The sequence below is a fragment of the Kwoniella shandongensis genome, chromosome 3 (assembly GCF_008629635.2).
Source record: "Kwoniella shandongensis chromosome 3, complete sequence".
In the NCBI taxonomy this organism is placed as follows: Eukaryota; Fungi; Basidiomycota; class Tremellomycetes; order Tremellales; family Cryptococcaceae; genus Kwoniella; species Kwoniella shandongensis.
In genome coordinates this window covers 892,268-913,713 of record NC_089289.1, presented here as the reverse complement: position 1 = coordinate 913,713, position 21,446 = coordinate 892,268, and the positions used below count along the sequence as shown (strand labels likewise).

Here is a 21,446-nt window from a genome sequence, read left to right as displayed (position 1 = left end):
ATTCTACACTCTACACCTCGCTCAATCTAGCAAATGCTGCGCCGCCAAATCAGGCTGTAAGACCGACGTGAATCGTACGAGGTACTCCTCCGCAATGCTGGAAAAGTAGAACTCGTGCGCACTGTTGTGGGCCGATTCTGCGACAGAGGAAACGTCAGCATCCGTCTTGAACGGTTCCACTGAGCAGCTGTCGGCTTACCGAGGTTATGTGCCAATTCTGCGATATGGTCAGCGTCGTTCATTTCTGATTCTGGCACAAGATTCACTCACCGTGGGCTATACTAAAGTACCACGAGATGAAAGCCTCGTTTCGCTGGCCTTGTTGACAGGCAGTGTCATCTGTGGATATGGCTGGTCAGCACGGAGCGTTCTAAGATCCAGAGCAAAGGACTTACGCCAAGCTTGATAGTACCGCCTATTTCGTCATTCAGGTCAGCGAACTCCATGTACAATCTCTGATTACTTACGCATTACAGAACACTGTACCGCCTCGATTGAAAGCAATCAGAGGACCTTCGTGATCCCAAAACACGTTCATCACACTCGGGTTGAGCTGCCCTCTCACATCAGCTCCGCTTCCGCTTCCTTTCCACGATCGACGAGGACTCACGTTGAAGACTCGACATATGGGCAAGAGGATACCGATTGAGAACCGCTGACATATGTCCATCTTGTCCTGGAAATAAGCGGCTGGATCCGTCACGTCTAGTGTGGACCAGTTTGTTAACGAGGTGCATGAAATATGGTCATGTTTCACTCACCACGCGGACACCAGATACGCAGACCAGGTCCATTGGGAATATGCGCTAAATCAATTCGTCGTCAGCAACAACCGTGGTTACTCGAGTCCAACCCTCCACTCACCGAGCACGATATCTGCCTGAGCTGACGTATCACAATACTGGTTCTGACTCTCCGACACGTCTCTCACGGCTTGTCTCGAGTCGTTGATTTGCGTTCCGGTCTCTGGACGAGAGGCATCAATCGCTTTTTGCACCGTTGCGCCTGTAGTTGAGGTCGGTCATCAGCTCGACTAATTCGCCTGAATCAACAATACGCTCACTTACGGATATTGTCCATCTCTGTAGGTCTTTTCGTCGACTGAACATGAGCCATGCCTCCCCCGCTCGCAGCCGCACCCGCCATCTGTCCAAATTTCGATCCCCCTGCACCACCGAAACCCCCACCCATTCCCATCCCCTTTAAGCTGTTCAATAGACTCTCTCCACCCGGACCGAGACCCGGCCCAAAGCCAGACATCGCTTGAGATTGTCCCTTGTGGTCTTTGCTGGATCGCCTGAACTTGTCGAAAAGCGATTTCGTCTTGCCCGATTCTGACTCCGCAGCAGTTGTCGTGCTTGTACTCGTCACACTCATCGTTTCAGAACTGTCGTCGACCCCACCTTGTGTGATGGCCGGTAGTGACGGTTGAGACCCCGTCCCACCTGCGGCAGCCTTCTCCTTGTCCCTCTTGGTCTCAGCTTGCATCCTCAACCGCTCCTCCCGCTGCTGATTCAATATGCGATCTACGTTGAATCCTCTCTTCTTCAAGGCCATGAGCGGTGTCGACAGGATCGAATATAACAACAACGCATCATCCGCCTTGGGGCTCTTCAAGAGCACATCACAGAGTGCCGAAGCGATATCGTAGTCGTCCGGTTGGGCGGTCAAACTAATGGTGAGGACCACCGCTTTCCCTCTCGCCTTTACTGCTGTGGCGTATAGAGTTTCGAGATGGTGGTGTTCGGACTTCCCATTACGATAGGTATATCGCACTTTTAGATCTCGCACCTCGTTGACGGTGAAATTGCCCTCGTTGTTCAGCGTCTCAACGTTGTAATCCGACTGCTTTCGACGAGCTTCGGCCAGGAAGATGGTCAAACGCTCAAGCACGTGTCGACGGAGAGTCTTTGCTTGGTCCGATGGCACCTGTGTAGGCAATTCCGTAGCGATATAGTTGCGCTTCACAAAGGATGACAGAGGGCGAGCTCCCAACGATATGTAGAAGTCTTCGAGAATGTGTTCCTATGCTTGGTGTCAGAAATCAATTCCAGGAAAGCGGACATCGCGGCTCACCTCTGGCGCGGCTAGGATGTACTGTCCAAAGTACTGCAGCATCGACACGTTGTCGACTATCGCCACGTCCGAAGCCTTGCACAGTACCCATTCCCGCTCATACTCATCGTCCCCGCCTCCGGTCCACGTACCAAGCAGCTTCTTCCCCTGTTTCTTGACTGGTACCCGCTGTGATGCCAGGAGGAACGGCGCAGACTTCATCGCACCTCGTGTCCAATTGTCAAAGATCGTCCAATTCGCCGCAAGGAGACGGAGTTGCTCCAGGTACCTATAGAAGGATAAGTCTCGCCTCTCAAGTGTCATCCTATGACTCACCTATCAGCAGATCCAGCTTGCTCCAGCATCTTTGCCGGCTCTGACATGAGCAGCTTCGCAATATCCTTAACACTAGGTTCCGACCTGACCCCGCAATACCTCAAAAACATATTCGCGCGCTCGCCAAAGTCCACGAACACAAAAGCCGACTTGTACAGCTCATCTGCTCCGTCTTTCGACACGAAGTAGACCTGGGAGGGTTTAAACAGCTGAATATCTTTCGATGTCTTCACTGGCACCAGAGCGGCGTCTCGAAGGCGGTCGACCGAGCTGGCCATGGAATGACCCATCCGCGTGCTCATGTACTGGAAATAACCATTAACGACCTGTATGTCAAAGTGCAACCGACTCACCTCATATATCTTTCGCGCCTTGTCAACGTCCTTGGTCACATTGCCGAGGATCGCCGCGACAAGATGATCCATGGGGGGGTCACTTTGCAAAGCCAACTTCGCCGCGTTCTCCGGCGCTGCAATCAAAGGTTGCGCGACGGCGAAACCAAGTATCGCACAAGCAGGATTCGTGAAGACCTATCCTTTCTGTCAGTTCCGCCTTGTCAAGGTGTCATGTTGACACTCACATGTCCAGGTTTGCCAAGGATCTTCTCACCAGCAGGCGTAAGCGCAGGGATGAAAGAGACCTGTGAAAAGGCATCTGGTCGGAACGCCGGATAGTGCGTGTGGATGTTCGCGAGGAGGTACTGCAGAGCCTTCTCATTTGTGGGTGGTCGTCCGGCGGCTATACCGAGGAGAACGTCGATAGGCGGGAATCGACGCAGGCCGAGACTGAACAGCATTTTGGCTGGCAACAAGTCAGCATGTGGTCGAAGAGCTCTGCTTCTAACCCACCCTCGTCCGAGTTGGACTTCCATTTCGCGTCTCCCCAGTCCAAAACGGGTAATCCCAGAACCCTCATAGCCTCAATAGGCTCATACAGCTGATGGGGTTTCTGCCTCAAAACCGGTGCTTTACTACCATCTCCGGGCGGTTCCAACTCCAGAGGGAACGCCGCAGTCTGCTTCAGCCGTTTCAACTCTTCCTCGCTCAATGTATCTTTCACCGAGACGAGGTATTTCATCAAGTCATGGCACGACCATTCGCCTCCGCCTACCAGTCTACATCGAGTCGTCGTCAGCTCGACACCTCGTGTACATGAGGGAGGGACCCACCTCGAGAAGACCAATTGCAGATCTACCGTCTTCCTCACCCCTATACCCAGCAACATCTTCTCCATACCACCTTTGATCGACGTATTCTTCGGTAATGAGATCGTCGGTAAATCGTCAAACAACAGGGTCTTCTCGAAGTACGCTTCGCCAGGTTTCTTGAATCCCGCTTTCGTAGGTATACAGGCGACATCTCTCAGTTCTAGAGCGATGGCCGTCTGTTGATTCGCGGCGAGATTCTGCCATGCTCGTCCCAGCATACCCAGGACACGTTCTGCGAAATCTGGCGAGACACGTATATCCGTCTCGGGATCGGCCTGTGTTGTGTTCGACAAGGGGGCGTTGACGAGGAAAGTGATGTATTGGAGCACGGAAAGCTCGGTCCAGCCGAATATAGTATAGATCGAATTGGCCCGGAGATCCTTCGTGATCGTGTAAGGAAGTGTATGTGGTGGCAGAGGCATATCAGGCGACATGATCGGATTGTGCGGTTTGACAAAGGTTTGCACCATCGACATCGGGATCACCTTGCCATTCTCCTGGATCAATATCGCCGCGTCGAGGAGACGAGCTCGCAATCCTACGTTGAAACCGTCCATACTGGCCAAGCCCTGCCACCAGAGGAGACAATCGATCATCTCCTTCTCTGATAACGGTCTCGAGCCAAGCTGTTTCACCACATCGTCGAATGTCACGTCTCGAAGCAAGGATCTCTCTCTCAGTCGGGCGATAGACCGCGGGGCTTCTTCAAGGGCACTCGGCGTGACGACTGGCAGGTCCGGCAAGAACTTGTGCAAATCGGGACTGGGCATTCTCACCTCTTTGATAGGCAATATACCGCCAACTGACACGATCGGCAACGTCGAATTATCGTTGATGCAGCCGTAATATGCCGACTCCATTTCCTGCCCCACCACTGAGGACGGTGTCGTAGGCTTGAAGGTGAAGAACCGAAGCGCATGCAGACCCCGAGCTAAGATCTTCGCACGAACCGGTTGATCCGCCACTGTCGTCTTGAGCCAAGCCGTCTGCAGCTCTTGCATCTCGAGTTCGTAAATGAGACGACTGAGATACCCTCCTACCCACAACAGCTCGCGATTCCAGTACGACACGTGTCGGTCCACCAGATCTATCGATTCTCGTTCGACCGTCGGAATAAATCTCGCGGCCAGATGCCCACCTATACCGGTGGTTTGACTGGTCGGTTGACCAATAAATACTCTCGCAGATTTCTCGCTGTCCAGTGGAGGGCAAAGACCGCCAAAGACCCCACCGATGTCTTTGGCTGCGGTCTTGCCGTCCTCAGTCTTCGCTTCGTCATCCACTTCTCCTCGCGAGTACACCAAACTCGCTGGCATTCGGGTAGGAGCCGACTTTTTCGTCGCTCGCTCTAGTTCTCGTCCGAACGCTGGCGATACCGACACCTTGATATCGGCTTGATAGATCTGTATATCCCGGTGCAGTGTTGTAACCTCGGTAGGGTCTTCGGGCGGCGGAGGCGGGGCAGCTGGAGTTACTGGTGCAGCTGGAGCAGGGGCCTGCCGTCCGAAGAACGACGTTGCGAGCATGGATGCGAACCCTTTGGCAGGTTTGGCAAGCTGGGACATAGGCGTGGGCAGCGGAGGTGGTGTGAAGCCGGAAGCTGCGACGTCAGCCAGGCGTTTGCATGTTTCGTACTCACCAGACAACCACTTCATAACCTTCGCAGTAATTACCATACCCGTAGCGTCCACTCCCATCACCGTCATCATTCCATTGGTACTACTCGTCTTCATTCCCCGCTTTGTCACCCTGCTCTTCCCTTTCACACTCTTTTCCACCTCTAGGACTTTGACACCATCCACGAGCATATCAATCTTCCTGACGGTCCGCATAAAGGTGATACTTGTGATGAAGAACCGAGCAAGGTCGAGAGGTCCTTCCAGTAATGACGGTTCTCGAAGCGCCATGGTGAATGACGTCCATGCGTTGCCGGTGAGTGAGGGCTCGGATGTGGAGGAGGATGCTGAGGGTGGGAGGTCTCCCGACCGAGCGAGCAGTTGATCCTTCCCATCCTTCCAGTAGAACCCCATCCATTTATCGCCAGACTCGACGAAGGGGTCATCTAGGCGGGGTCATTAATGAATAATCATGTCTTAGTGCGCTGCGTGGAGATTCGACCTACCACATACACTCCATAGAGAGTAGAAACCGACTCCGAACCTGTAACGCAGGTTGGTGAGCTTCACGTCATGCGAATCCAGATGACATCTCAGCTCACGCTCCAATCTTCTCCTCATCTGGATTACCCTCTGCAATCTTCTTCAACCGCTGCCAATCTTGCGGTCGGAACGGTATACCATCGTTACACACTACATACCGTTGAATCTGTGACCATATACTGCATCAGCATTGTATACTGTCTTTCTGACGGCCACATACCATATCCTTCTTGAGATCAGGTAACTTTGACGAACCCTCTCCTCGTTCGCTCGCTGCGATTCCCGCATCGGTAAAGAACTTGACTTGGACATGCTCGGCCTAACAGTGGAAACAGATCAGCTTTATTCACCCAGTACAATGGGCACGTATAAAGCTTACCCCCGCATCATCGGCGTTCTGTAGCAGTTCTCTGAAAACTACGCCACCTGGGTTAGTATTTCTGGGTGGCAAGTGCGATGACGGACGTACTTGTGTGCTCGCCAGAATATCGAGCGAGGATCTCTACGTCAGCGAGGTCAGCTCTGACGTTCGGGAGGGTAGTGACCGGCTAATCACTCACTGTCTATCAGAGCTCGCTGGTTCACCTCGACAGTCTCATCGCGACCTGATGACCAAAGATCCTCTTTACTCAGTGGCGGCATGTCGATAGATTGACGAGCTGCACGACGTGACCTCGGTAGGGCAGACACAGGTTAGAACAACAGAGCAGGGATTTTATTGTCCGTTCCGCCTCCACGTCGTCGTTGATGTCCGTATCGATTGTGAATGGCAGCTCAATTATGATGGCGATGAACAACAATTGATCTCGGACGCTCGCCGCGTAACTGCAACCGAACGCCGCGTACCAACAAATCACGGAGATGGCAACAATCTCCACCTCGACTTGCCGCTGCACTTTCCCAAAGTCTCCCTCACCACTACTGGTCGTCCATCATCGTCGTCTTTCTCGGGTCCTCACCTCTGCCTGACCAGTCAACCACTCCTACTCTCCATAATCTCCTGCCCCATCAGCGCTGCAAGTTGCGGCTTTGTTCCTCCTGAACCAACACATGTCATCTATCTCCCGCTTATCCCTCCGAATGGGTATGGGCATGGGTGCCTCTGCCGGCTCTTCCTCTTCCGCCGGCGCTGCTTCGCGACTCGCCGTGATCTCTCGACATCTCAGTACTTCCCCTGCTGCCGCTAAAGAGAGCAAAGGTGCTACCACTCCTGCGTCGCCCACAAAGATGTCTGCGCCCCACGAGGTAAGTGGCTTGGCATCACGCGGACATGCACGAAGAAGCTAAATGTGCCGTTTGATCAGGACGTCGTCCTCTTCGAGTCGCACCAGAATGCGAGGGTATACAAGCTCAATCGACCATCGAAACTCAACTCAGCTAATCAAGAGATGATAGATGTCCTCGCGGCAAAGCTGAAGGTGAGTCATCACCAACACTCCTGGGCGGCTGCCTTTGCAAATCTCGCTAATGGAGATGTTACTTTAGAACTGGCGAGAACTCGAATCTGTCAAAGTGATCATTGGGACAGGAGACAACCGAGCGTTCTGCGCCGGCGGCGATGTCAAGCGTGAGCTTCCTCGATATCGATATCTTGTTTAATCCAGCTGACACAGAGTCTTTCGCAGAACTCGTACTTGATCTTAAAGCTGGAAAGCAGACCAGTCTCCCATTCTTCAAATCCGAATTTGAACTCAACTGGCTTCTCGGTCGATTGGGCAAACCCTACGTCGCCGTCATCGATGGTGTGACCAGTGGGTGCTCATAACCTTGCACCAACATGGTCAGCTGCTGATTCTCTTGCATCGTCTAGTGGGCGGCGGTGCTGGTCTCTCCCTCCCCGCGGCTATCCGAATAGCTACCCCTCGAACTATCTTCGCTATGCCCGAGACTAAAATCGGTTACGCTCCGGATGTCGGAGCAAACTACTACTTGTCCCAGCTTGATGGAGCTGTTGGCGCATGGTTGACGGTTACCGGTCAAGAGCTCTACGGTCGAGCGGTATAGTGAGTGCACCCTATATCATAGATGCATTCTCGCTAATAACTCTTGCGTTCCCTTAGCGACCTTGGCATTGCGACTCATTATGTCACACCCAACCTCCTTCCCGAGATCATCCACCAAATCACTCAACTCGAATCACCCACTGTCCCCCTTATCGCCAACATCGTCTCATCCTACACCGCTGCTGCGACACCTACCACTTCCGAGTCGTCGTCGAAGACCTCTCCTGACGGACCTACACCTATCAAGGGCGAGATCAGAGAGTTCCTCGACAAAACGTTCGGCCTCAAATCCATCGGAGAGATCGATGCGGCCTTGTCGAAAGCTGTCGATAATGAGAAGCTGAGTGCGGAGGTGAGGGAATGGGCAAAGACGCAGAAGGATATCATGAGTCAGAGAAGTCCGACTGGAATGGCTGTGGCTCTGGTCAACCATCGAAAGGCCAAAGAGGCCAGGCGATTGGACAGATCCTTGTTGAATGGTGAGCAGGTGCAGTTCATGGTCTTCAATTTTCAAATGCTAAAAAAATCGTTTTCTGTCTCACTTTGTAGACATCTCCATGGCGACTGCTTTCTGCGGATCCAAACGAGCGACTGAAGACTTTATCACTGGTGTCTCCGCCGTCCTCATCGATCGATCCAAATCCCCCACATCCTGGATCCCGGCCAAACTCTCCGACCCCCTTCTCGCCCCTTCCACGATCAACCAAAACTTCTTCTCATCCTCTTCTGGCCACTTGGTCGATCGACCCACGCTTGAGTTCCAGCCTGCTTCTGCATCCAAGTTGGATTCGGGGAGAGATTCCACCTGGGGTCAGTTTAGGAAATACGGTCTACCCTCCGAGGAATCGGTCAGAGCCGCTGTGGATGGATACGCTCCTGGTTCCGGAGCATTTGCGTTGAAAGAGCAAGAATTGGTAGAACAATTTGTTGATGCGGCGGGTCAAGTGAAGGGAACTAGAAGGGAAGAAGTAGAAGGGAGAGTGAGAGAAGTCGTCAAGAAACATTGTAAGAAGGACAAGGACGGGTATCTCGACTGGAAGTCATAGGTTTTGCTCATGCACTTTTCATACATTTACATTATTGCTTCGTACAAGTATTCGTCCAGAGTGATCTTGAGATCTTTTGCAAGTGTCTTGGCGGTTTCGTAGTCGATTTCACAACGAAGCATGACGTTGTCAAGTCGATCGGGTGGTGAAACTCGCTTTAACAGCCCTTGAGCTTCAAGCTCTGGTATCTGTACATGGAAGATATCAGCACGACGCGCAGACTTCCCACACGGCGTAGGGAGAACACCCACCATGCCCCAAAACTTGACGCTCATCATCAACGCTTCGACCTCCTCATCCCACTTCTCTTCCCTCTCTCTATCCCTCTTCGTCCTCCTTTCTGCCTTTGCCGCCTGCTCCGCAACGATGGGCAACCACCCGTCCAGCTCGTCCGTCTCTTCATCCGATGACGACTCGCCTCCATAGGTCGCTTGGAGGTCTTGCGGTCTCGGTGCGTGTTCGGCGTAGATAGACCCGAAGATGGCAAGGAGGCGGTCTAGCGGGAATGGTTTCGGTCCGAGGAGTCGTTGAGGGACCTTCACGGGGAGTCAGCTTGACGTCGCTTGTGAATGTTATGCACAAAAGCCGCAGCTGTTTATCACACTCTCACCCACCTTGCCTATTCTTGTCCGTCCATAACCCGCTCTTCTAGTCCCACCACCCTTTTTCCTCTTCCCACCTACACCTGCCCCTCTTCCAAACAACCTCACATCGCTCTTTGCTGGATTATAACTCGCACAGTATCCACCTATCAACAAAAACCTCGCAGCGAGTGGTAATTCCAAACTTGGCGGTTTGGGCAATATCCTCGCTTTCCCCGGACCGGGTGTCATAGCTTGAGTGAATTCGAATCCTCCCAATTGTCGTGGAATCAAGTTCTCAATGGCTGCCGCTAACGAGAGTGACAATTGATGTTTCAGATCCGTGAGTAGCTTGAGGGTAACGTTTAGTGGTTCTGGAGGGTTTTCCGGGTCGGGAAAGGCAAGTCTCAATTCTGTCATCTCGAGATGAGGTGGGAGAGTCGACGTGTAGATTGGCCAGAGGGATTGGGCAAGATAATGCAGCTCGGATATGGGTGGTGTGACCAATGGCAGGACGGTGGATAAAAGCAAATCGAGAAAGCGAGGAAACAAGGGGTGTGAAGAGCCAGGAAGTAGTTCGGCGAGGATATCTATAATAGTGTTGGTCAGACAGATGAACGGATCTCTCAACATACCTTCTCTTGTTGGCGGTGCGAGATATACATGTATTGGCTCTGGGGCATCAGCTCGATGCGGACGAACATGATCCCAAGGTGCCGTTGATGTGAGAAGCACGGTACATGGTACACCGGTCTGTCAACATTTACTATAAGCATTGACGATACGAGATATGACGGACATCCAACTCACGAGCTCTGAAAGACGAGTGATGACCGTCCATCCGTTACCAAGAACCAATCTCAATCTCTCCGCTTTGGTGATCATGACCACCAGCATCTCCTCTCCTCTCGCATTTCCATTGACCTCGCTATTCCCAATTGCCTTGCCCTTGCCCTTCCTGTTCTTTCGAACAGACCACCACTCTCTCAATTTCAGACTAAACCCATCCCAGGTATTTACCTCCCCAACGTCATCCGCTCCTCCGCTGAACTTGTTCAGTATCCCACTGAGCAGTAAGCGTGGTGTATGGTACTCGACTGTATCAATCCGAGCAACATGGCACGATTCAGGTATGGGAGGTAGCTGGGTAGATGGGTGGTGCGGGTGGTGGAGGTAGATGAATTGAGGAGCGGGGGCGTGTGAGAGTAGAGTCTGGAGGGTTGAGCTGGAGCTAGAGCCGATACTAGAGCTCATGATGATAGGTAGTCCGTCGAGGATCCTTTCAATGATAGCCGACTACGACGGTATGCAGTGTGATTTGGGGATGAAATATAAATGCGGAAAAGGTCAGAAATCAGCCGGGTTACGACAAAGTCGGATGGACGCGAGCGCGACGACCATTCGTTCACTTTCCTTTCCGCGTTGATTTGTTGTTTCCCTCAAGCAACTTGATATTCCACCATCACTGACAAGATACAACACATTATCTCCACGGACACACTCGCTCAATCGCTGTCCAAAGTACCAGTAGTTACATTTGTAAAACTAAAACTAAAAACGAAGCAAAATGAGCAGTCAACCACCAGCTCCTGGAGGACCATCATACCCCCATCCTCCCCCTCCGGGTTTCCGACGTACCCTCTGGCGATGGTCGTGAGTTGCTCTGTTGATGTCCCTCGTAAACCATAGATCTGTATGAGCCTAAACATATCACTCCTGGGTAATGGTCTCGCTTTCGGACCATGTGTGCTGATGTGGACCAACGCAGAGTGATCTTCGAGTCGACTTTCGCACTTTCAATGATGCAGCCATGGGAGAAAGCTCTGATCTGTGAGTGAAGTTGTGGATCTTGGACCAGACCCATCTCCTTCTCGTCGAATACTTCGAGGTCTGTCCTGCGGTCTAAGGGGCAAAGTCGATCGTAGTAATTTGCAACATACACCATACCCGCCCTCATCCCGGTTATCCAACACCAAGCTGACATCTACTCCTTTGTACTTAGGGTCAACACTCATCATCATCACAACCCTCTTCTGGCTGTCCGTCTTCACCTATTACCCAGGCCATATCGCCTACCTCTCTCGTCGATTCGCATACTACGTGTTCGACGACGAGAATGCAGATTTGAAGGGGATCTTCCGAGAGTGGTTTAGGGATCAGGTGAGGAGAGGTTTGGACAACGTGAGGGGGCTGTTTGGGATGGCCGCGGGTGGAAGGGTGGAGTTGTAGCTGGGGAGTAGTGAATCTCTTCAACGTGATGATCGGATTCGCAGCGAATAAAATGGCGAAACGCAAACATATACATAACAAATTATAATTATCATCGATGCAGCTACTTGAGTATCTCTGTTGTACGAACAAGAACATCACCTTTACAACTTTGATGTCTGAGCTGTGTCGACAGTCACTCCCGCTCTGGCATGTACCCACTCCGTGATCGTCTTTGCCAAGTTGGACGGGACTGGTTCCAGCTCATTATGGACCTCGTGGTACATGCCCTATCCCACCAAGATCGGTCAGCACCTGCTCGCTTACAGCTCGACTTCAACATAACCCACCTCGATGATCTCCACTTTCTTATCCTTTGCTCTGACCTTCTCGCCGAACCTCACGGTAGCGTTGGGATCGCAAATGTTATCCGCCCCACCATGGTATAACAACAGAGGCAAGTCCTCTGGCCACGCCTCCCAGCCTGCCGGACTATCGAGACTCGCTCCGCCATTGAGCATGTCAGCTACTCCTCGTAGAGAACCAACTTGTTCGCAGAACGGGTCGGCAGCAGTCGCCTTGCAGACGTTCTCGTCGTGCGTGAGGTGCTGCACAGTCTTACTTAGCTTCGTCCGTTGAGAAGAACGGAAGATGGCTCACGCTGTAATCCATCGGAGTGGGGATCAAGAATGAACCAAGACCGAGTCCGGCAACCATTGATCCTGCTTTGATCTGCGAAGACGTTAGTCAGTCATCTGGACGAGCGACAAAAGTGCCTCACCTGGATACCCGAAGCCGGCTTGGTCTGTCTGATCAATGGTCCACCTGAGATCACACCGCCAAGGAGTTTGATGGTCTCCGATGAAGGGGGTGCAGATGGTCGAGTAGGGAAAGCAAGTACTTGTCCTCCGCCCTGTTTGTTCGTCATGTGTCAGCGATTGTTGTTCTAGCTCGCAAGGCGCACTAAGACTCACCATACTGAAACCGTGCAAGAACAATTTCTTCCCACCCAACGCTTTCGCTCTTTCACTCTCCCTTCTCACAAACCATTCCATATCACCAAACACCTTTCCCCATCCTCCCGTCCTCCTCTTCCCATTCTTCTCCAGCTTGACCGTTTTGCCCTCGTTCTTCCACGCGACAACTTCGGGAGACGTGGCCGTCAGAGGGGCTTGGGATGTACGTCCGTGCCCTCGCTGGTCGTAAGCTGTGATGTGGAGCGATGAAGGGGGTGCAGCGAGGAGTTGGAAGAAGTTGTCATATCGTGCGATGTGCTCGGCGAAGCCTGTAAGAATGACATTGTCAGCGCGGATGTTGTAATCTGAAAGACACAGGAGGCTGACCATGAACGAAGATGATGCACGCTTTCGGCTCTTCGTTGGCGGGGTGCCACTGTGTGTAGGGATCAGTAACCGGATACTGTAATACGACAAGCAACATACCCTCTTGGTGTAGAACGGGGTGTTCTCTGGACCCAATACCCACTCTTCTGTTGTGGTGACTGCTGTTGACATTGTGTATGTGTGATGCAAGTATGAGAAGAAAAGAAGTAAGATTGAGATGTCACCAGTTACGTAGCCCGAAGGCCATACACCCACATCAAAACACCAAAAAGAGTTGGTATTCACCCGGCTCTCCCTGCGCATCCTACGTTTGTCCTATCCTCTTGTAGCATCAACGCTAAGCAACGCCGGTCTGATCCGTTGCCGGCCTAACCGCCATTTTCTCCGAAGAGTAAATGTAGAACGAGCTTAATTACCGAGTATTACATGAGACAACCATAAACGACAAAATCATGAGACTTTGGTGGGACTCGAACACTGGTGCTAGAGGAGACTAATAACGTAATGATGGAGCGCTGAAGAGAGGAGTTCCGTGAGTGAAAATGAACACCTTCCCAAAAGCCATTACAGCGTGAAAGCACGTGGCGTGGATTTGCTTTATATACTGAACTGCCAAAGGTGAACAGACAGTTGGGCTCCACGCTCGCTTTGGACCTCTTCGACGTGTTTGAAAGCAATGCAACCATGCTCCTTTCGTATGTTACATTCGCCTAGATCTCTTCGTACTAATCGAACATTCTACTCATACGTCCAGATCGACATCATCTCGCTGCTTCGACTCTCCAATAACGACTTTGCACTGGACTAGACCTGATTACCCACGAATCGCTTTATCTCAAGCGGGCTTCAACTATCAAAACGGAACCTCAATCAATACTTTGTCGAAATGCAATCCCTAAACGCGCTAGGGAACCGTCAGATAGCGAGTCTGAACGCAGATCTCATACGGCTGGAAGGCGGCGAAGGAGGTCCAGGTATACAAGGTGAGTGTTTGTCAGGTATTGCAGCGGTGTCATATAAGTGTAGTCGATAGAAGGGGTTCGATGTGTAATCCGCTGGATTTACGACAGAAGGATTGGCAAATTTATCTGGCGGAGACCGATTCGTTTCATGTTCTTCCCCGTCTCGTCTGTGTACGACCTCGAGATTTTTACAATCCCTCTCTCACGTTGACTGACGCCCCTACCGACTTCGACCGTGCTGATTCGCATCGTACTTCCAGGTCAAATCACTACTACTCTCGGCGCTCTTTCTCGATTAATAGACGACTATGACTCTATGGCCAGGAAGGAGATGGTGACAGCTGCGAGGGAGAAGGCGAATACGTAAGTATCTGCGTCGAGCACACATCGGTGAAGGTGTAAGGAGGGAACCGTCAACACGTGTCAGGTGGAATGCCTGGAATTGAGCTTACTCGTATCCCGTTTCTACAGACGGGTAGCAAAGTTAAAGAACGAACATAAGGAGCTGAAAGCACGATTCGACAGAGCAAAGAATGAAGGGCAACTGAAGGTACGTCGAGCTTTATCGCTGAGAGGTGTGATCACGAACTAATGAAACTCCCCAAAACAGGCCCGAAACGAACTCCTCTCCACATCCACCTCCTCGGCTTACCCCTCATCACCCGGTCTTACCAACTCTTCCGTCCAACGTCGTTCTTCCGCCTATCCCCAATCATCCTCACTCGCCGAATCACCCTTCGCCTCCTCGTCCAACTCCAATAACCCACTATTCCAACCGAACCATCCACCTTCCAATCGAGAAGATTTCGCCCTGAGAGAACATAGTTTCTTGCAGGAGAGCGAGAACTCGATAGATCAGTATATCGCACAAGGAAGAGCGGTGTTGGAGAATCTGGTGGAGCAGAAGGGAATGTTGAAAGGGGCTAAGAGGAAGTTGTTGGATACTGCAAACACCTTGGGTCTGAGTAGAGAAACAATAGGTTGGGTCGAGAGAAGAACGTGAGTAGTGCTCTTACTTTTTCAGCTCCACCTGGCTTCTGGTCTCTACCATAGCACTTGCGCTGATAATTCTCGTCGCGCAGGAAACAAGACGCATGGATCTTTGGAGCAGGAGCGAGTTTCACCCTTTTCAGCTTCTGGGTGATTTGGCATTACTTGGGATAACAAGACTGTACTCGGTTCGACTCTGACATAGATTTCCACTTTCTCCACATCCACCTAATACGACTGATCACGATTATGTTATAGATAATGATGATGTATGGTTTGACTGTCCAGAAGGGCCGTCATGGGAGGCACAGGAGTGGGTCCTTTGGAACCGACGTGGGCACTTTGCTTCGTTGAGGGCCATTGCATTCACCAAAATGGGAAGGGCGCAAGACTGGATCGTCAAGCAACGCCGAAAAAGTTGTCCGCTTACAGATCACTGGCTGTGAGCAGCATACTACTCCCCAGAACGATTCACGTCCAACTCACTCATTCGCCTTTCACTATGGTAACTGATCAAGGTTGGTCCCTACTCAACAGCCGAAGACTATCACAGCGAGCTGAACACACGAACCAGTATCGTCAAAAAACGCGGAGCTACTTGATCTCTTCGTATGTTGTTTCAAGCAACGCGCTAACGTTACCACGCATACTGCAGTGCTAGTCACTACTTTGCAAAATGGTCAAGAACACATATACTGCCGGAGCTTCATGGACGGACGAGCATACCGTGAGTTCATGACACATGCGTCGCACCCTCATAACAGTCTCGTCTGTCCTTACTTCTCCTCCACGATCGCCCTCCGCCTTCCTACTTTCGAATATACCACGTCAGCTGAACCTTATGGTAATTCATCTAGCGGATCCTGACCTGCGGCATCATCTCATTCGTCCTTTCCTCCAAAACTCAGTTTTATACGCTTGAAGGTCTCGAAGACTTGCCAACAATCACGGTGATAGGATCAACAAGAAGATGAAGTCGTTACTTCTTGCCAAGTTCAGTGATGATGCCCGCTTCGCGTTGGTTGGTGAATCCGATGCAACGCATAGTCGTGGAACGAAGGGGAAGAGGAAGATGGAGGATGTCAAAGAGGAGGATGTGGTGAAGAAGGAGGAACGCAAGAAGGGAGGTGGAAGTGCGAAGAAGATGAAGATGGTGAAGGACGAGCGCGAGGAGGACGAGTGATGGGCGTGGTCATATCAAATCGTCTTTCAGACCATATTGGATACAATACAATGCAGTGCTATGATACGTATAACACATTCATTCCCAACATCGACACTCTGTGATATTATACCTTGCGATTCATCACTAAGCCCTCCCTCGTGGAGGCGATATAACAGCAGTCCTCCGAATCGTAGAGTAGCAGCTGCAACACCCTCCTCTCTGTCTGGTACATCTCACGATTCTCTTCCCTGGACACTACGCGCGCGATCATCAAGTATGAATCGACTCGTCATGATCACTGGCGGAAGTGACATTGCAAGCAGTACAAGCCATGACAGTTGACGACCAAACGTGAATGGTTCGAACAACGTCGAGATTGAGAAGCTCCATCTGCGAGTAGCGAGGGAAACACAGGACTTGTGTCAGTGGGTGTGTCGCATGCATCCATGGTGACATATCGACTCACCCAGCAAGGACCGGACCCAACACTCTTCCGAATGCCTATAAGAATCATTAATCAGCGAGTCATGATTCAGCCAGAAAACAAACTCACACCCAATATCATGATGATGGCACTACCGGTCGCTCTGAGATCTGGATGATTGTCAAAGCAACCGAGCAAGACTTGATCTCGGAACCTGAATGCTCCAGTCCACATCGAATAATCACAGTTAGATTGGTTGCTATTTGGTGATAGGTGATAGAAATCGCACTCACGTCCAAACAAAGGTATGGAAAATCTTCAACCCAAGCTGCAAGATCAACATCCCCCACATCGCTCTGCTGCTCTTCACGGCGGCATATTGTGCGATGGGAATCAACATCGCCTCGATAGGTAACGTCCCGCCTGTGAGTTGGATAGATCGTTTGATTCCGCATCGTCGTTGGATGATGGGGATTGCGATAGGCGAACAGAGGACGTAAAGCAGTGAGCCCAGAGGAAGGACGAGACCGATTGTGTCCACCTAATTTATTCAACATGAGTGAGCTAATTGTCCAGCGATGGTCAAGCTGGGAAGTATAAATGAATAGGTACCCACCGAAAGACCTAGACCGCCTTTTGGGATCGGAGTGTTCGTGAAGATAGTGAAGAACGCCTCGAGTGCGAAAGATGCCAAAAAGGTAGTCAACAAATATCAACCCCATTACCCTTTTACGGAGACTTATACTTCCATGACCTTCACTTACCGAGAGTAAAAGCTACGGTAGATCAGCGGTCAGTGAGCTCGTTCATATCATCCTGTCATATCTGCATCAGCGTCCCGTGGCACTCACTAGTGAACACAAGATTGCCTGTCACGAAATGTGGCACTTTCAACGCTGCCAATGACTTGCTCTGTTTCTTGTTGGTGCTGGGAATGGCATCATTTACCGCATCCGCCGGTTGTGCAGTGTCTGTCACATGACGTTTGGGCTGATAGGTGACGAACATAAGCTGGTCAGTGCGAAACGCGGAGCACACCTACCTCTTCGAGCAAGATAGCGTTGGTGACAAGTGCAGTCAACGCTCTGGACATGACACGTCAGCACATCCCGTTGTCACAATGCGTGCAGTAATGGGTGTCTGCGCCAGCTATCATAAGATCTCAACTTACAGAGCGGCACCAACCAAACCCGGTAAAGCGTATGGCCATTCCCTGAAGAACTCGACGCTTCCACCCAGCCACCAAGGTAGCCTACCATACGGATGGGCCAACATCCCGCCGCCCAGAAAGGTACCGAGTAGCATGCCAAGCTGAAACATTAGACTAAAGATTGCCCGTATCTGGGCTCGGTTGGATGAGTGGGATATTTCAGAGACGATGAGTTTGTTGATGACTGGGCAAGCGTCGAGGCCGACTAAGTCACCGTAGCAGTAGCAAGTATCGCAAAGGTGGCGAGAGTGATGATCAGTAAACTACTAGACGAATTTTATGCGACACCTACCACCCGCTCTCCAGAAGATTATCCACCCGATACTCTTCCCAAACCCCACCACTGCCGCACAGAGCGTAACCACTCCAAAACCCATCAACAAAGATCGTTTCCTCCCAAACTTGTCAGCCATTCTCGCCCAGAACAGAGCGAAACAAGCTTCCATCGCCATCAGACTACCTTCGGCGATACCCACATATAGACCAATATGGGAGGGTGAGACATCATGGAGCGAGGTGACGAATCCGTTGATGTAGGGGAAAATCATGGTGTAGAGTATACCGCTGCAGAGTCGGACGAATATGACGGGGATGAGGGAACGCCAAGGGATTGGGACCGGCACAGGTGAAGGTGATCGATGTATCAAGGGGGTATCTTCCGACCGGGAAGATGGTCGTGGTGGGGTCATGCTGTGTGAGAGACGGAGTGACGTACAAGATGGGATATGTGTTGGCGTTAGTACGGTACTTGGTGAGTTAGTGAAGAGAGGGCGCGTAATTGGTTAACAACATAACAATGCCTTGCACGGGCTGATGATACGAGGTGTTCAGAGTGGCTGAAACTCCATCAAGGGTATGGCACTCGAGAGGTCCTTTCATGCTGACCCTCATGTATACTATGTGCATTCCCGACCGCCATCACTCTGCTGACCGACATGGTCACTCACCACCTTCAGCGTATACTACTACTCATCGTCCTCCTCCTTAGCCTTAATCTTCCTCTTCTTAGGAGTCCCTCCTCCCGAAGCCGCTTTATTCCCTTTCAACTTTTGCACCTCTTCTTCCACCATCTGCTCGGTACCCGGATAAAGAGCGCACATTTTCTTCAAGATCTGCTGAATCTTTTGATTGATACGATTACCGCCGTTATCAGACACACCTTGAAGCTCTGGAAGTCGGTAGAGATCCGGTCGACGAGCCAGAATTTCGGCGATCATACCTCGGATCAAAGCGTCCTGTTCGAAAAGGCATCAGCACCATGCACCAGCCAGACGATGTGGCGCCCATAGCGAGAGCGTTGGAGTCCAATTGAGGGGTGAGGTGATTGACCGTGTGATTGTCACCCCAAGCTTCCTTCTCGACTTTGGCAGCAGGCATAGTGCGGCTGTGAGAGAGGACCGACGAGATTGTCATTCATAACGTCAGCTGTGGTGCCACAAGTAAGATGGGTCGCGAGGGTCTGTAATCTTACTTATGATCACTTCGGAATCTGTGGTGATGGCTTTGACTCTCCTGAGATGCACTATAGTTTGTGCTTGCGTGCAACTGTCAGCATGATAGATTTTGATTCAGTTTTAAAGGAAAGCTCGACTAACGCGCTGCTTCTAGCAAGTGGTCAAACTTACTCCACGGTACTGGTTTGGGGTGCCGCTTCTTCTCCCTAATCACCCTCCTTTCAACATTGGCACGAGCCACCACACAAACGATTCTCACGCTCGCCCTCCAACTACGCCGTCTCCGTCCTGTTGCGTCTCTGGTCTTACGCCCTCATCATGCATCCCATATGAAGCCATGATCTGATCGGGTGATTCAATCGTTTATGTGCACGAGCCATCCGTGCCCGATATGGTAATGTCAAGGGGAATTTTGTGGGCGTTGGGTTAGGTCAAGCAGATTCGTAAACCTCGTACACTTGTGTACTTTTTGTAGATTATCTCGACTCTTCTCACTTTTCATCAACCGAATACCTGACCATGAACACAGCTGCTGTAACATTCCAGCCATGCCACTTAAGCGCGAGGTCGAATCTGGCTCTGGAAGAGGTTCCAGTCTCACGCCGACCAAAAAGGCCCGTGTCACCAACAGCGACGTGGGTTTAATGTCACTCCCTCTCAAATCCTTCCCTTGTTCTTTCCTGTCAAACACGTCATCCACCCTACACATAACAGGACAACATTCTTTTCGGATTCCATGTGCTCGTCCTCGTTTTACTGATACATAACCTGTAACTCGTAGGGGAAGAAGAAGTACACCGACGAAGAAGAAGCCCGATTCCTAGCTGCGCTCGACAAAATTGCAAAACAACACTTGTGGAACGAGCTCAAGGGGGATGAAGAATTGAGTAGAAGAGGAGCTAATGGGATCAGGTCTCACTGGGACGCTTTGGTGAGTGATCTGACCTACGCTTGAAGTTGGGCAAAAGAGAGACTAACGAAACCGGTATGGAGGTGCAGTATCGAAAGCTGAAGAAGGCGTAATCAAGTGGATTTGGCAGTCAGCTAAGGTATACAGGGCGGAACTTGCTATGGAGGGCCTGAACTTCTTATCGCTACATATTGTTATGCATCGCGATTGGTGAACAACATCTGAAGCAGCTCATGCCGAATCCCGTTGATCAGAAGCCCTGCCGGCTACTGGTTCATACCAGCACAGACACGGTACTTTCTCTTCGCCGGCTCTCCCCTTCTCGCCACCTCGTTTGTGTAATTGCTTATGTGGGAAAGATGGTGGGCGCTCGGACTCTGATAGTGATCAAGTCACTTTAAGTCCTTTCCAGTACACGAGTTCGCGAGGTAGTGCCTGATCGAGAAAACGGACAAGGAGGGTGAGATAGAACAACACACCACGTTGCACTTTGCGTCTTTGGACTATAAAGTCGTTTGCATTCTCTCATTCACCTTTCCAAGCTCATAACTGGACTACGTACTGAGACTCGAGCCACATTCCATAACATTGTAAGTGATGTGTGCCATGTCCGATCATCACTCACGTATGGGTCGATCACAGCAACCCCAACATGCCAGCTGTGAAACGTGAGAAAAGCTCGGACGATTCTGATATCGACCCGAAGATCCTATCAACTCCCAAGAAAGCCAAGTCCAAGTCGACCCAAAGCAGTCCTGAGGTGGGTACCGTAACGTCTCCTTCCACATGTCTTCTCTTCAAACGTGTCGACTCGGTTCATCCTTGTCTGAACTTACGGTTGACTGTGTGGCTGATACTTTCACTTTCGCTGTTCGATAGGGAAAACGAATGTGGACCGAAGAAGAAGATGCACGTTTTATTGCCGCCATCGATAAACTTGTCAAGTCGCATTTGTGGAATGAAGTGAAAGACGATCCGATCCTTGGTCAGAGAGGCAATCCTGGAATTAGAGCACATTGGATTGCCATGGTGAGTCTTTGCCTTCTTTCGTACCAATATGCTATTTGGCTAACAGGACTGATCGTTCAGTGCAAAAAGCTCGGTAATAAGTGATCTGCCCTAGGCAAGGGAAGCAGAAGAGTGCAATCCAGCTAGTAGGAGGTAGGCTGAAACCGAGCTTCGCGTTGATGCACCTATGACGAGCAACAGCGCCTTACATGAACGAGTCAACTAACCAAGGAAGACCTAACTGACTAGACGGCCGCGACCTCCCTCCTTTGTTAAAATACCACCCTCCTTTGTATCCTTACATATCCCGAGAACATCACTGAAGTCAAGCCTAACGTCTGTCAACTCATCCACAATGCATGTACGAACTTCACTTCGTCTCAAG

General features: G+C 51.1%; 11 protein-coding genes across 11 annotated transcripts; 6 read left to right on the top strand and 5 right to left on the bottom strand.

Annotated features, from left to right (window-relative positions):
* Positions 1–21: 21 nt before the first annotated feature.
* On the bottom strand, positions 22–6,399 carry CI109_101702 (uncharacterized protein; the record flags this gene model as incomplete). Its single annotated transcript, XM_065967034.1, has 21 exons — positions 22–137; positions 200–217; positions 271–339; positions 396–415; positions 468–553; positions 611–705; positions 762–806; positions 865–1,005; positions 1,068–2,025; positions 2,077–2,344; positions 2,392–2,696; positions 2,745–2,921; positions 2,972–3,192; positions 3,240–3,505; positions 3,560–5,660; positions 5,721–5,758; positions 5,817–5,923; positions 5,978–6,076; positions 6,137–6,174; positions 6,227–6,259; positions 6,318–6,399. 21 exons carry the CDS (start codon positions 6,397–6,399, stop codon positions 22–24), a joined length of 5,283 nt encoding a protein of 1,760 aa, XP_065823106.1.
* Positions 6,400–6,807: 408 nt separating this feature from the next.
* On the top strand, positions 6,808–8,806 carry CI109_101701 (mitochondrial 37S ribosomal protein mS47; the record flags this gene model as incomplete). Its single annotated transcript, XM_032002364.1, has 7 exons — positions 6,808–7,002; positions 7,062–7,175; positions 7,243–7,324; positions 7,383–7,508; positions 7,568–7,760; positions 7,818–8,239; positions 8,310–8,806. The coding sequence occupies 7 exons, from the start codon at positions 6,808–6,810 to the stop codon at positions 8,804–8,806; spliced, it is 1,629 nt and encodes a 542-aa protein (XP_031863301.1).
* A 26-nt stretch (positions 8,807–8,832) lies between these two features.
* Positions 8,833–10,641, bottom strand: CI109_101700 (uncharacterized protein; the record flags this gene model as incomplete). The annotated part of the gene is made up of 5 exons (XM_032002365.1): positions 8,833–8,994; positions 9,058–9,342; positions 9,421–9,977; positions 10,023–10,140; positions 10,198–10,641. The coding sequence occupies 5 exons, from the start codon at positions 10,639–10,641 to the stop codon at positions 8,833–8,835; spliced, it is 1,566 nt and encodes a 521-aa protein (XP_031863302.1).
* Positions 10,642–10,954: 313 nt separating this feature from the next.
* Positions 10,955–11,616, top strand: CI109_101699 (uncharacterized protein; the record flags this gene model as incomplete). The annotated part of the gene is made up of 3 exons (XM_032002366.1): positions 10,955–11,040; positions 11,156–11,217; positions 11,390–11,616. 3 exons carry the CDS (start codon positions 10,955–10,957, stop codon positions 11,614–11,616), a joined length of 375 nt encoding a protein of 124 aa, XP_031863303.1.
* A 143-nt stretch (positions 11,617–11,759) lies between these two features.
* On the bottom strand, positions 11,760–13,109 carry CI109_101698 (uncharacterized protein; the record flags this gene model as incomplete). The annotated part of the gene is made up of 7 exons (XM_032002367.1): positions 11,760–11,885; positions 11,946–12,203; positions 12,256–12,327; positions 12,377–12,508; positions 12,570–12,880; positions 12,939–12,987; positions 13,038–13,109. 7 exons carry the CDS (start codon positions 13,107–13,109, stop codon positions 11,760–11,762), a joined length of 1,020 nt encoding a protein of 339 aa, XP_031863304.1.
* Positions 13,110–13,824: 715 nt separating this feature from the next.
* Positions 13,825–15,064, top strand: CI109_101697 (uncharacterized protein; the record flags this gene model as incomplete). The annotated part of the gene is made up of 5 exons (XM_065967033.1): positions 13,825–13,921; positions 14,161–14,263; positions 14,372–14,450; positions 14,511–14,899; positions 14,983–15,064. The coding sequence occupies 5 exons, from the start codon at positions 13,825–13,827 to the stop codon at positions 15,062–15,064; spliced, it is 750 nt and encodes a 249-aa protein (XP_065823105.1).
* A 328-nt stretch (positions 15,065–15,392) lies between these two features.
* CI109_101696 (uncharacterized protein) lies at positions 15,393–16,073 on the top strand (the record flags this gene model as incomplete). Its single annotated transcript, XM_065967032.1, has 3 exons — positions 15,393–15,499; positions 15,546–15,617; positions 15,815–16,073. The coding sequence occupies 3 exons, from the start codon at positions 15,393–15,395 to the stop codon at positions 16,071–16,073; spliced, it is 438 nt and encodes a 145-aa protein (XP_065823104.1).
* Positions 16,074–16,288: 215 nt separating this feature from the next.
* Positions 16,289–18,378, bottom strand: CI109_101695 (uncharacterized protein; the record flags this gene model as incomplete). Its single annotated transcript, XM_032002369.1, has 10 exons — positions 16,289–16,445; positions 16,522–16,556; positions 16,609–16,693; positions 16,773–17,020; positions 17,096–17,112; positions 17,244–17,255; positions 17,331–17,469; positions 17,522–17,564; positions 17,651–17,894; positions 17,982–18,378. 10 exons carry the CDS (start codon positions 18,376–18,378, stop codon positions 16,289–16,291), a joined length of 1,377 nt encoding a protein of 458 aa, XP_031863306.1.
* Positions 18,379–18,654: 276 nt separating this feature from the next.
* CI109_101694 (uncharacterized protein) lies at positions 18,655–19,066 on the bottom strand (the record flags this gene model as incomplete). Its single annotated transcript, XM_032002370.1, has 2 exons — positions 18,655–18,924; positions 19,019–19,066. 2 exons carry the CDS (start codon positions 19,064–19,066, stop codon positions 18,655–18,657), a joined length of 318 nt encoding a protein of 105 aa, XP_031863307.1.
* Positions 19,067–19,691: 625 nt separating this feature from the next.
* CI109_101693 (uncharacterized protein) lies at positions 19,692–20,166 on the top strand (the record flags this gene model as incomplete). Its single annotated transcript, XM_032002371.1, has 3 exons — positions 19,692–19,778; positions 19,925–20,074; positions 20,143–20,166. 3 exons carry the CDS (start codon positions 19,692–19,694, stop codon positions 20,164–20,166), a joined length of 261 nt encoding a protein of 86 aa, XP_031863308.1.
* Positions 20,167–20,705: 539 nt separating this feature from the next.
* On the top strand, positions 20,706–21,166 carry CI109_101692 (uncharacterized protein; the record flags this gene model as incomplete). Its single annotated transcript, XM_032002372.1, has 3 exons — positions 20,706–20,813; positions 20,933–21,082; positions 21,143–21,166. The coding sequence occupies 3 exons, from the start codon at positions 20,706–20,708 to the stop codon at positions 21,164–21,166; spliced, it is 282 nt and encodes a 93-aa protein (XP_031863309.1).
* Between the last annotated feature and the right edge of the window lie 280 nt (positions 21,167–21,446).